Source organism: Neovison vison, chromosome 8 (genome assembly GCF_020171115.1).
Source record: "Neovison vison isolate M4711 chromosome 8, ASM_NN_V1, whole genome shotgun sequence".
Taxonomy (NCBI): Eukaryota; Metazoa; Chordata; class Mammalia; order Carnivora; family Mustelidae; genus Neogale; species Neogale vison.
Window position 1 is genome coordinate 698827 of NC_058098.1, and position 12856 is coordinate 711682.

The 12856-nt window shown below is 63.9% G+C and overlaps 1 protein-coding gene across 16 annotated transcripts in view; it reads left to right on the top strand.

Moving 5' to 3' along the window:
- The window catches only part of KCNQ2 (potassium voltage-gated channel subfamily Q member 2), a 52067-nt gene that overhangs the window by 19481 nt on the left and 19730 nt on the right, over window positions 1–12856 (top strand). For 11 of the 16 annotated variants that reach the window (XM_044262666.1, XM_044262674.1, XM_044262667.1 and 8 more), the window contains exons 6-10: window positions 1482–1592; window positions 2275–2370; window positions 5306–5400; window positions 6679–6708; window positions 10489–10557. In XM_044262666.1, coding sequence (XP_044118601.1) covers window positions 1482–1592; window positions 2275–2370; window positions 5306–5400; window positions 6679–6708; window positions 10489–10557 — 401 coding nt within the window. The remainder of the gene's footprint in view (window positions 1–1481; window positions 1593–2274; window positions 2371–5305; window positions 5401–6678; window positions 6709–10488; window positions 10558–12856) is intronic. The other 5 variants (XM_044262668.1, XM_044262671.1, XM_044262679.1 and 2 more) reach the window with 1 other exon arrangement.

Genomic DNA, 12856 nt, shown 5'->3' on the forward strand with positions numbered 1-12856 from the left:
TTTGAGGTCTTCTGTCCCCTGGAGGGCTTTCTGCAAGTCTTGGGTTCACCCATACTGTTGCCCTTTTCATGGAGCCTGTCCCCGTCTGTCCCTCCCCCTGCCGACCGTCCCCCTCCAGTCTGTCCCCCAGCTGGCCCGTCCCCCTGTCTGCCCATCCCCCGCCGGCCATCCCCCTCCGGCTCGTCCACGGGCTGGTCTGTCCCTCACTCCTGCCCTGGAGTGGAGGAGGGGCTCGCTGTGGCTGGGGTCCAGAGGCATCTCCTTTCTGCTGGGCTCTCGCACCCAGACTCCCGGCCTGTCTCCTGGCCCCGGGCCCCGTCCTCTGGGTCCTGCTCCCGCCTTTGTGTGTCCTCTCCACAATCGCAGCAGTCGCCCAGTGGAATTTTGGGGGGAAATGGTGGTTTGAAGTGCCTTTTGTCTCTAAAATATGCATTTATACTGAAAACCTTGATAATCCCGCACTTAGTGAAGTTTCGACCAGGGAGGTTTTAACGGTGAGGAGTGGGTCCCCTTATGGGCCTTGCCCACTCCTGGCTGCCCCTTTCTCACTACCGGTCCCTTTCCAGAACTTTCTGCGCATGCCTGAATGGGGATGGTGTCCCTCTTCTCACTGTATGTACGCAGGCCCAGAAGTCCCTGCCCGGGGGGCCATGATTCATCCAGTGCTGTTTTCTAGACTCCACGGTGGGCTTTAGGCGGGCTCCGTGCCCCGGAGTCCGGGGACAGCCCCAGGGGCTGCAGGTGGGCGCTGAGGGATGCCCCATCGGCAGAACTGGTGGGGGCCACCTGGCTCTCCCTCTGTGGGCAGCGGGCCTCCTGTGTGCCTGAGGGCCTTGTGCCTGGGGACAGTCCTCCCCGCTGCACACCAGGGAGCCAGCCCTGCCCCCCGTCCTGCTGGGGCAGCTCACGTGCTCTACACTTCTGAGGGACCCTTCCTGAACTTTCGGCCTCCGCTTCTAAGTCACCTTCCCAAAGGTCCCATCGCACGAAGGTCCCGTCCTGTCTCTGTCCTCTGCCCCCTGGGGCTCCTGCTTGGCACCATCCCTGTCCAGCTGCTGGTTCTTCCTGGGCTTTCTGACCGCTGCCCCCGCCATGAGCCCAGAGCTGCCACCTGCCACCCCCCACCCCCATGGGAAGCCGCTCGGCCTCCTTGCTTGGTGGCTCCTCTGGCTCTGACAGGTGTGGAGTGGGAAGAGAGGCTCCTAGGGACCCCACAGCCCACCCTGGAGTGTGGAGAAAGAGGAGGGATCCGGAGAGTGTGTGACTGTTGCAGGGATGAAGGGCGGCAACGTGGGCCCCGGCCTCACCGGGCCTCGTGTGGTTGACGTGGGAGGGGCGGCCTGTGTGCCTGTCCAGCGTGTCCTGAGGGCGGGCCTTTGTGTAAGACTCCTGGGGGCTAGGAAGAGTGTCCAGGTCAGGATTGTGGCCTCCACAGTGGTCATGGCCAGGCCTGGCTGACTGACCATCCTTCCTTTCCACAGATCACCCTGACGACCATTGGTTACGGGGACAAGTACCCCCAGACCTGGAACGGGAGGCTCCTGGCCGCGACCTTCACCCTCATTGGCGTCTCCTTCTTCGCTCTTCCCGCGGTAAGTCCTGCTGCCCCTTCTTGCCTTTGGTGGGGGCCACGTGCAGGCCCAGGCTCCTGTCCACTCGGGGTCCATGGGACAGGGGCACAGCTCCTAGCAGGGTCCCCAGCACTGCGGGAGCTCAGGGCGGCAGGTCTGGTGCAAAGATCTGGTGCCCTTCTCCCTTTCAGGGCTGCCCTGGCCGGGGGCTGGTGGGAGCACTCTGTCCTCGAGCTGTGTGGCCTCTGTCTGTCACTCTTTGGCCTCTCAGCCTTACAGGACTGGCCAGTAGGCCCCTGTGACCAAGAGCAGTGCTTTGCAGTGCACAGATCCCTTGTCAAGTCTCCAGGCAACCTCACGGAGGGGACGAGCTCTCTGTTAACCGTTAGGCAGGACAGAGGATGGCTGGCGGGTACCCCGCTCTCCCCAGGAGCCTGGGCCTGCTCCCCCTTCAGGGCCCACGGTCAGGAAGGAGGACGATCTCTGGGCCCAGGCGGGTTTCAGGGGCACATCGTCATGCACATGAAAGCCAGAGGTTTCCTTGACCCCAAGTTCATGTGTTCTCCCCGAGCTTGGTCCCAGATGGTTAGGGACGGAGGCAGTGGTGAGGCCGAGCCTGTGCGTCCCCCCAGCGTGTGTGGGAGTGTGTCTGGGAGTGGGTGCTGCGGCCTCAGGCACATGGTCTGACCCTGATGGTCCCCAGGGCATCCTGGGGTCTGGCTTTGCTCTGAAAGTTCAGGAGCAACATCGGCAGAAGCACTTTGAGAAGAGGCGGAACCCTGCCGCGGGCCTGATCCAGGTGAGTCCGTGCGCCCCGGGCCTCCCCCACCCGGACAGGCCACAGCCCCTCAGGAGCGTGGACGTCAGGGCCACGTGCTGGGAACCGGTGCAGACACCCGAGGCCTGTAGTCGTAACAACATGGGTGGTGGCTGTTGCCCTGTGTGGGCCGCGGGCCTCTGGGGGCAGGTGTGCTGGCTCTCCCACGCTGCACAGAGCCCCCACTCCGCGAGCTGGGCTGAGTCCCACTGCTGGGGACTCAGATCCCCTTGGGGTCCAGCCAGGCTTCCTGAGTGGGACCCCCAAGGCCGGGGAGCCGGTGGACACGGCCCTGCCCTCCTGGGTCTTTCCTTTTTAAAGATGGGGACTGCTCCGGGGGCATCTTACCTCATCTTACCTCAGTTCTCAGGAACTGGACCAAAACCTTCCATCAGCCAGGGCAGTGTGCCTGCAAGCAGCTGCTGGGGGCATGTGGTCTAGACGCCCTTGTCTAGCACCCCTGGCCCTGGCCCCGGGACATTCCTGGTGTGGCTGCTGGCGTCGGGGGGCGGGGCAGGGGTGCCTCGTTCTGGAAGTGTGCTGGTTTGCCTTGGGCTCTGATGGCCCCAGAAGGGTCAGCTCAGGACTTTACCTGGACATTGTCTCAGGCTGGAGTGGCCCTGGACACACGGGCATCGGTAGGTCACCAGTGGACAGACTTCGGAGGAGGAGCGGTGCACGTTCGACGTAGAAGTCATCTTCGTTTCTTCACGTGGTTTAGACGTGAGCGTGTGAGGCCGCGGCCACAGAGCGGCATTTCTGGCTCACGGGGCATCAGATGTGACCTCTAACGGTGGCGGCACGGGGCGGGGGGAGCAGGGTCCGTGCGTTGTTGTGGAAAAGTGGGCCTGCATTCAGACTAGACGACGGTGAGCATGAGACACCAACCTCATGCACAGGTGACCGTTCAGAAAGCAGCTTGCATGAAAACTTCAGGAAAGGGCAAGAGAAAGGGAATCCAGGTAAAACACCAGATGATGTAAAACAGCCTAAGACAAGGGACGGCGGCGGGGGGGGGGGGCGCTCGGAATCTCGCGCAGCAGGAGGCCCGTCCATAACCACAACACATGGACGTGGACTGAGCTCTCCCAGGTGAAAAGCGGGGGGTGGGGGGTGGGCAGAAAATATTTAAAATCTACCCAGCTGCATGCTGTCTATTGGAGACTACCCCCAGGCCCGGGACAGTGACAGGCTGAACGTACAAGAAAGGAGAGAGATTTTCCCCGGGAACCCTGACCTCCAGAGGGCCAGGGCGTACCCTGAGTCCGATCCTGTGACAGAAGTCAAAGGAGGTCGGGACATGTTGACAGAAATCAGTCCACAAGGAACAGTGACAGTCACGTACACACTAACGCAGAACCCCAGGTGTATGCAGCAGAAACGGACAGAATTATAGGGCGACGTAGACATTTGTGTGGTAAGAGCTGGAGGCTCATCCTGGACGGAAGAGCCCGGGACGCAGAAGACCTGGGCCCAGGAGCCGGCTGGACCCGCAGATGCCCTGGGACAGCCCAGCGCGTTCCTGCTTGGAGCACAGGGAACATTCCCCAGGACGGACCATATCTGGGGCCACAAAACAAGTCTCAAACGACGATATTATCAACATCCAACAGGAAAGAACGGGCTCTTCCACAAATGACGCTGGGATGACCAAACATCCAATTTTAAAAGAATAATGTTTGACTCTTATACTGAATTAACTGAAAATGAGTCAAAAACCAAATTATTAGAGCTAAAACGATGAAGTTCTTAGAGAAAACAGGAGTGAATTTCCATGGCTTTGGTTTCTTAGGATACCTAAAGCACAAGCAAAAGAAAAAAAAAGCAGATGGGATTTTATCAAAATTAAACTTTTGTGCTTAAGGGACACTATAAAGAAAGCGTAGAGTTAACCCACAGAATGGGAGAAAATATTTGCACGTATTTCTGAGAAGAGTCTAGTATCTAGAACATAAGGAACTTCCATAACTCAGGAACGAAAAGACAAAGTAATTTGGAAATGAATTTGAGCAGACATTTCTCCCGACGAGACACAGGGAAGGCTGACAAGCACGTGAGAAACGCTCCCCGGCATCTGTCGCCAGCGAAGCGCAAACCAGAGCCCAGAGAGCGGAGGTGGGAAAGCGGGAGAGGTGGGTGCGGAGAAACCGGAGCCGGGGTGCCTGGCCCTCAGGGTCCACTGCCCGAGGACCCGGCAGCGCCCCCATGTCCATCCCCCAAGACCTGGAAACCAGGGTTCAACCAAAGTCTTCGCCGGGACGTGTGCCGCGGCGCTCCCTGCAGTAGGGCGATCGCGCCTCCTGCGGAAGAACCAGTCAGGGCGTCTGCGGACGGGGGGGACGTCCCTCGAACCTGGAGAGAACGGGTGGGCCTTGCAAACGTCAGGATAAAAGCTGTCGCTGAGGGATGTCGGGAACGGGGGGACGCAGCTGGACGCCCCGGGCTGGCGGGCGCGGGGCGCCCCGGGATGCGGTGCCGGTGGGTGCGCGGCAGCCGTGGAAGCGCACCCGTTGCCCCACGTCGCACACCTTGAAACGGCGCATCTGTGAGTGTTCCACCGCGGTGAGGACTGCAAACCAGCGGGAGCCGGAGCTCTGGCCGGGCGAGGACAGTCTGGGGCCCAGCAGCCAGGGCTGCACTCAGGCCCCTCTCCCTCACGGAGCGCCCGGTCGTGGCTCCCGGGAGGACCGAAGCGCGTGTCCCTGCTCCGCCCCGGCCCGGGTTCCTGGGGTCACCCCTGTGTACACCCAGCGTGAGGTCCGCCTGTGGGCGGGGGGCGCAGGAGTGACCGCCAGCGGCAGTGAGGCGGGTCCCGGAAGGCTCTGCACAGGCGAGTGCGCCGTACACAGGGTCCCCGAGGCTGGCAGGGGCTGGGCACCCGGGGAGGCGTCTGACCCTCGCCCCTTCCCCTCTGCAGTCGGCCTGGAGGTTCTACGCCACCAACCTGTCCCGCACGGACCTGCACTCCACGTGGCAGTATTACGAGCGTACGGTGACCGTGCCCATGTACAGGTACCCACCGCCGCCGCCCCATCCGCTGCATCGCCTGGGGGTCATTTTGTTTGTTCTGAAACCCCATCTTTTGGTTGTTCATGATTTTCGTTAATTTTTCTTTTTTTTTTTTTTAAACAATGTGTGTACTTTTCAAGGAGTTCTGTGTGTGATTTATTTCGCAGCATTAATTTTGTTCTTTGTTTTATAGCTCGGCGTTGTCTCTCACCTTCATCCACCCCTTTGCTTAGCTTCCTTGCTGTCGGTCGCACTGTGTTGTGGGCATTGCGGAGACCGGCCCTCCCGAGAGCTTCTCGGGGTCCGCAGCCTGGCACTGAGCCCCGGCAGGGCCGGCCCCAGAGCCTGGGAAGTGGAAGGGTAACTTTGACCCTCTGCCCGTCAGCGAGGACCAGGGTTGCTGTGTTGAGGAAGGGCCCTATTGAGGGTCCAGGGCCAAGAGGGCCCTGCCCAGGGCAGCAGGGACGACCCCGTCACCCCCCGTCACCCCCCGCCCCACAGAACAGAGCACACAGACCCCTGGTAGGTGCCCTCTGGTGGGAGCGGAGGGCCGGGAAGCCCTCACTGGGAGCCGTTGGTGCAGGCAGAGCCAGTGGCCTCCAAGGCCCCAGGGTTGCCAGCACACAACTTTGCACCTTTTCTCAAGGGCGGGTGGCAGCCCAGAAAGAGAGCGTGGCCCCCCAGGTTGTGTCTGTGCCAGGCTCTGGTGGAGAACAAGGTCTGAGGTGAAATGGCCTGGGGCCCTTGGGATATACCCCATCCTGCTTGCGTTCCCTCGCGGGGGGCGGGGGGGCAAGCTGAGCCCTGGGGCTCCCCAGCCCGAGGGTGCCCCTTGCCTGCCCTAGAGGTCCCCCCCCAGGGCCCTCACCGGAGGGTGGGCTGATGGCCAGCTGGGGTAGGGCTCTAGGCTGGGCAGCAACCCCTTCAGGACCCCAGGTTAGCAATGGCCAGGCGGGGTGGGGCTGTCCCGTCCTGCCCCTGCCTCTCCCCTACAGAGACGAGTCACCAGGCCAGGGCGTGTGACCCCACCATTCCCCCCGGGACTTTCTGGAATATTCCACTTCCAGGCACACACCTTTCTGGGAGTGCCGCAGGCTCTGGCTTTCCCAGCGCTGCGTTCCAGCCCTCGGGCATCAGCAGGGTGGACCTTGTGCTAATTTTCTTTGTTCTGTTGTTTCCCCCACTTTCCTTGACCATTTGGTTCATTTTCTTTTTCTTATCCCGTTCTTTTAAAATTTCCGTTCTTTCCCCTTTGTGTGTGTGTGAAAACACTCTTGAAAGCTCGCAAACTCAAACCTACGGGGCCTCCAGGTAGGAGATGCATGGGCCGGACAGCGTGTGTGGTGTGGTTGTTCTGTGTCTGGGGCTGGTACAGGGCTGCCCCGGAGCCCCCCTCCCCGGGTCCCCCGGTCTGCAGAGCAGGGCTGCCGGCCAGCACCCCCGCACCCGTGCCCCAGCCTGTGTTCCCCATGCCGGGCGCAGGCGCTGCCCTGCTCCTCCGTGGTCCCTGCCTGGAGCCCGGCTCCTTCTCTGACCTCCCCCGCCCCCGTCAGCTGCTTTTTTGGGCTGGATCCGTCTGTCTTACCTTGTCTTCTGCTCCTTGTCCTGCTTCCTGCCGTGTCCCTCCCCGCACCTCCAGCCTCACCCGCAGGCGCCTCTCGTGCAGGGCACTGAGCTGCTGGAGACGGGGGCTTCCTCCATTCCGGCCGGGGAGGGCACCCCGTTCCCAGCAGGCGGCTCGCCTCTGACGCTGCTTGGGCTCCCTCTCTAGACCTGGGAGGGCCGAGAGCCTGGGATCCTTGTGTGCTGTCCCCGGTCACTCTGTCCACACCGGCGGGGGCGGGGGGGACGCAGAGGTCTCCCTCCTCCGCAGGGAGGAAAGGGGATCACTTGCCCAGAGTGGGGTGCTGAGCTCCCACAGGAAATCGTTCCCCACGCACAGCACAGCCCCTCTGTAGGTCCTTCCCTGAGGGCCGGGGATGGACAATGTAGGAAGAGTGCATCCGCACACAGGCCAGCAGAGCGAGGGTCCACAATCTCCCTCCGTAGACCGAGCCTGCGGTCCCCGGGCAGAAGCTCTTGGCCTATGGTGCCCCGCGTGGGGACTGTGTTAGACCGCTCTCCCTCTTCCCAGATGGGAGTGGGGTGCGCAGCCCCCGGGCATTTCCTCCCCAGCACCTGCCGTTTACTGGCCGCTTGCCCCAGAGGCTTCGTGCAGAGGAGGAGGCGGGCGGGGGGCAGTGTCCTCCCTGGGGTGCTGGCCCTGGGCTCTTCGGGCTCCAGGCCGCCCCAGCACTTGTGGGGACCCTGCTTGAGGCTCTTCCTAGCCTCCCTTGGCCCATCTTCTGCAGCCAATCCCAGCCCCTCCCCACCTCGGCCCGGGTGGCGAGAGTTGTCCCCTCTCACTCCTGTGGGATGCCCCCGGACACGTCCCCTACTCCCGTCGGCACGCTGCACCCTCGCCCTCCGTGACCGCCCTCCAGGTGATGGAGGCTGTGTGCGTGGCCCTCACGTGTGTGGTGTATGCACGCCCCTGCGGTGGCCCTGCCCGTCCATGTTCTGTCCCTGCTGCTGTGTGTCCAAGGCATGACATCCTATCTGCGTGCCCCCCCACTCGGACGTGTGTGTGTGTGTGTGTGTGTGTGTGTGTGTGTGGGCTGAACAGGGGGTGCTGTCCGCAGTCTCTGCTGCAGGCCCATGGGTGGGTGGTTGAGGGGGAGTGGAGAGGCTGGTTTTGTCCCCGTGTCCAGCCCTGGGGCCTCTGCTGGGCTGGTGACGTGAGCCAACCTGACTGCCCTCACCTGCTCATTCTTGATCCGCTAGGTCTGGGCTGGGCCTGGAGGAGGAGGGGCAGGGGAGGGGAAGGACAAGCAGGAGGGAGAGGAGAGAGCTCACGGGGTGCCCCTAGGAGGAACCTGGCTTTCCTCCAGAGGGAGCTGAGCTAGGCCAGACCACAGTGACTGAGGGCAGGACCCACAGGGCAGGATTGGGGGGGCACTGGCGCCAGGAAGCCGGGCTAGGAGGGGTGTGGAGGGGCTAGAGCAAAGCCAGACACTAGGAAGCTGGCATCCATGCCATGGATTCAGGGGGCCAGCAATCCTTTGACTCTGGGGGCACTGGGGAGCCTCCGAGTGATGTCCCATGAGGTCAGGGTGGGGTCCGGCCAGGCCTGTGGGCGGAGAGAGGAGGAGGCAGACACCTGCCGGCAGGTGAGGCTGAGCCCCCAGGGTAGAGGTGCTGTCCCCTCCCACACCAGGGAGAGGCTTAAGACACTGATGCTGGACGGACGCCCCTTGGGCTGGGCTGGGTCAGCCGTCCCCAGGGTCAAGGATAGATAGGACAGGGTTAGGGGCTGCGGCTGGGTGGGGGTCTTTGAGCGTGATTTTAAAGGACTGCTTGGAATTCCAAAACTGAGGGCAGAGTGGGGGGGGTCATGGCAGGGTGGGGGTCACAGTCGAGTGGGGTTGTCAGAGCAGAGTGGGGGTGTCACAGAGGGTGAGGGTCACAGCGGGGTGGGGAGCTCACAGAGTGTGACGGGGCGTCAGCCAGGTGGGGGCTGCATCAGGAAGGGGAGACCAGGGCCGGGGTCTAGTAGGACAAGGGGTGTTTGCTCAAAATGAGATGAGAAGTGTCTGGAGGGCAGGAAGTAGTGAGGCCTGAGTCAGATGGAGGCTGGGTGAGGGACAGAACTAGCCCCAGATGTCGGGAGCAGGCTGGAGTCCCCCTGAGGGGCCCTAGTCCTGTGGCTGGAGGTGGGGACAGCTGGGGGTCCCCCAGGAACCGCCCAGGGTTTGCATGTCCCCAGCCGTGGTGTCAGGAGAGGAATTAATTACCTTCTTGGCTTCCATGGGACTTCTGGCTGGAGCTGCCCAGGGGCCCGCTGTGGGGCTGCAGGCCGGGGTGGGGGCCGGCCGTGCCGGCGTCCTGGGTGGGTGTGGCCTGGCCTGGGAAGGGGCGTGGAGCCGGGCGGGGCTTGCCAAGGATGCAGGGGCTCTTCCTCCAGCCGCCAGGCAACTCACCACACCCGCCTTTCCTAGGACCCTGGCCCCGGCCCTGACTTCCGCAGAGGGCGTTGCTTTGCACAAAAGGGTGCTGTACTGCCCCTTGGAGGTGTTCAGGGATTGGAGAGGGAGAGGGGAGGGTAGAAGGGCCCCCCAGCCTGTCTTCCGGGACCTCTGGCCCCCTTCCCCGTTCCCCATGGGCACTCCGGGGGCGGTGCATACTGGTGTGCTCACCTCAGGGCCTTGGCCCCCCTGAGAGGCGCAGCCCGGAGCGTGCAGATGGCCCCCAGCGGCTCGGTGGCCAGAGAGCTCTCCCCTCCCCCTGCCTGGGACAGGCCGCACCCATGGCCGCAGCATCAGCACCGCAGGTGCCTGTGTGTGACGTGGGTGCTGGCGAGCGGCGGGTGTGGGTCCCCCAGGCTCCGGCGGGCAGAAGGTCGCTGCCGAGAGCCGGGTGTGGGTCCCCCAGGCTCCGGCGGGCAGGAGGTCGCTGGCGAGCGGCGGGTGCGGGTCCCCAGGCTCCGGGGGGCAGGAGGACGCTGGCGAGCGGCGGGTGTGGGTCCCCCAGGCTCCGGCGGGCAGGAGGTCGCTGGCGAGCGGCGGGTGCGGGTCCCCAGGCTCCGGCGGGCAGGAGGACGCTGGCGAGCGGCGGGTGCGGGTCCCCAGGCTCCGGCGGGCAGGTGGACGCTGGCGAGCGGCGGGTGCGGGTCCCCAGGCTCCGGCGGGCAGGAGGTCGCTGCCGAGAGCCGGTGCGGGTCCCCAGGCTCCGGGGGCAGGCGGTCACTGTCGAGAGCCGGTGCGGGTCCCCAGGCTCCGGGGGCAGGCGGTCGCTGCCGAGCGGCGGGTGCGGGTCCCCAGGCTCCGGGGGCAGGCGGTCACTGTCGAGAGCCGGTGCGGGTCCCCAGGCTCCGGCGGGCAGGAGGACGCTGGCGAGCGGCGGGTGCGGGTCCCCAGGCTCCGGCGGGCAGGAGGACGCTGGCGAGAGCCGGTGCGGGTCCCCAGGCTCCGGCGGGCAGGAGGACGCTGGCGAGAGCCGGTGCGGGTCCCCAGGCTCCGGGGGCAGGCGGTCACTGTGTCTCTCTCGCCGCAGACTCATCCCGCCCCTGAACCAGCTGGAGCTTCTGCGGAACCTAAAGAGCAAATCCGGGCTCACCTTCAGGTCAGCAGAGGGGCTCCGGGCCGGCGCCGTCCTGCGAGGGGACCCCGGGCAGGGGCCGGCAGCGACCGGACGCCCTGGGGTCTGGAGATCCTGGTGTCTTTCGGGTTCTGCCAACACGGTGGAGGTTCCCGTCCCCAGAGGGTTGCTGGTTTGGGGTGAGCACGGGCTGTGCAGAACCTGCCCCGCATCTCCCCAGAGCAGTGGCCGGTCACACCCACTCCGGTGCCTGCTGGTTCCTTGTGATCGTGAACTCTGGGACTCGAGCGTGGGGAGCACGGAGCCGGCGGTGGGGGGAGGGGGACCCAGCAGGAGAGTGGACAGAGAGATGGCCGCCGGGGGCCCCATGCCAAGGGCCGCCCCCAGTGGCTTGCCGCCTCTGAAGAGGTGCCGTGGGAGGTGAGCAAGGACCCACTTGCCCCCCCTGAGGTACGTCCACCCTGCAAGCTGGACACGAAACCTTCCTTGGAAAAGTCTTTGCGGACGTTACTAAGGAAAGGGGGTCAACATGAGATCCTCCTGGGTTAGCAACGGCCCTAAGTCCAGTTACGACTGTCCGTAGAGGAGGCAGCAAAGACGGCCACGTGAAGGCAGAGATGCGGGGGCTGTGACCACAAGCCCAGGATGCCTGGGCCACCAGGAGCTGGGGGAGGCAGGAACCAGGGCGCGGCACCCTGCCGTGTAAGCGCCTGTGCTCTGGCCGGCGGGTGCAGCTCTTGCTCCTGGGACCGAGGGGCGGCTGCGACAGTCCCGCGGTGCGGAACTGAGTGCTCCTGGGGACACGGCCACTCCTGTCAGACAGGGGCAGACAGCGAGGGGGACCTTGGGACAGCGTGGGCCAGAAAGCAGACCTAGGATGTGCCCGGCTTCTAAGCTGGTGTGGAAAAATGTCGTCTGGTTTCCCCTCTGCTTATGGAAAGCGGGCAGAGAAGGGGAATTCAAAGAACTGAGCAGAGAAGCCAGCGCGGGAAGACTTGGTGCCTTGGCCGGTCCAGGCCACAGGGACTCTAAGTTAGGGACACAGCGGGTGGGGTGGGGGGACGCTTGCTCTGGAAAGGGGGCCACGGGCATGGCTGGACGGCCGTGGTGGAAAGCTCCCGTGGGTGGTCGGGGGTCCCCCTCTCGGCACAGGGGAGTAGAATGGGTCACCCAGAGGAGATGGGGGGACCCTCCTGCACGGGGCGTCGGTCCGGGGTGTGGGGGGGGTGCATGTATACAGCCCACGGAGCCTCAGAAATGTTATCCCTGGCCGGCAGGGACGGAGACCGACCACGGCAGGAAGGCAGGGCAGTCTGGGGACCTGCAGGCCGGAAAGAGGCTGACGGAACCACACCCACATGGGGCTGGGGCCTGGGTCCCGGAGCTCCCGGGGTGACTAAGGCATTTATCCCCAAGTGGGGTTTCCCGTTGGATCTCAGACTTTGGGTAGCGGTGACCTTTATTCCTCTCAACTCCCCCCCGTTTGGACAGTATGTCTGCCCTGTTGTGTTTTGGGAGCAGGTCACTGGCCTTCTAGAGATGACAGGTCCCCCGCTGGGGAGGACTTTTACCCCAGGAAGGATCCCACCCAGAGTCTCACTCACACCGGGGTCAGGTGACCGGGACGCTGGGATTCCGGACTCTGAGCTGCCGAGTTCTCACGGACATTTGGACTCAGGGCTGGTGCCGTCCTGGGTTAAGACTTTGGGGATTGGGACGTAAGGGGGCACAGACTAGTGAGTTGAAGGGTGGCCCAGAAGGTATGTCCATGCACTGGAACCATGAATGGGACCTGACCTGGGGAAAGGGAAGGTTCGCAGGTGGAGTTCAGGACCCTGAGACGAGGTCCTCCTGGATAGGGTGGCCGTAGGTCCAGAGGCCCCTGTCCTGAAAAGACAGACGCCAGAGAGAAGCCATGTGACAAGGAGGCAGAGACCCAACACAACTCCCAACCCAGGGAGCGCCTGGGCCCCAGGGGCTGGGAGAGGCAGAGGGACTCCAGCCCTGGGGGCAGGGAGGGGGTTGCTGCCGACCAACACCCGATTTCTGACTTCCGGCCTCCGGACTGAGAGGGGAATTGCCTTGCTTGAAGCCACCGGATTTGTGGTCCCAGAAGATGTGCAGGGATGCCCTGGGCTGGGCTGAGGGCATCCAGGGCAGCTCTTGGTGGCTGGGCTCAGGGCGGCTGCGGGATGGGGCAGTGCAGGGCTGTGGTTCCCGTGGAGGCCTTTGCACACCGTGTCCCTGGACGTCATGGGAAAGGGAGCGCAGGAGGTTGGGGCCAGTCCTCAGGGACCCCAGCCGTACGCAGGAAGTCTGGGCG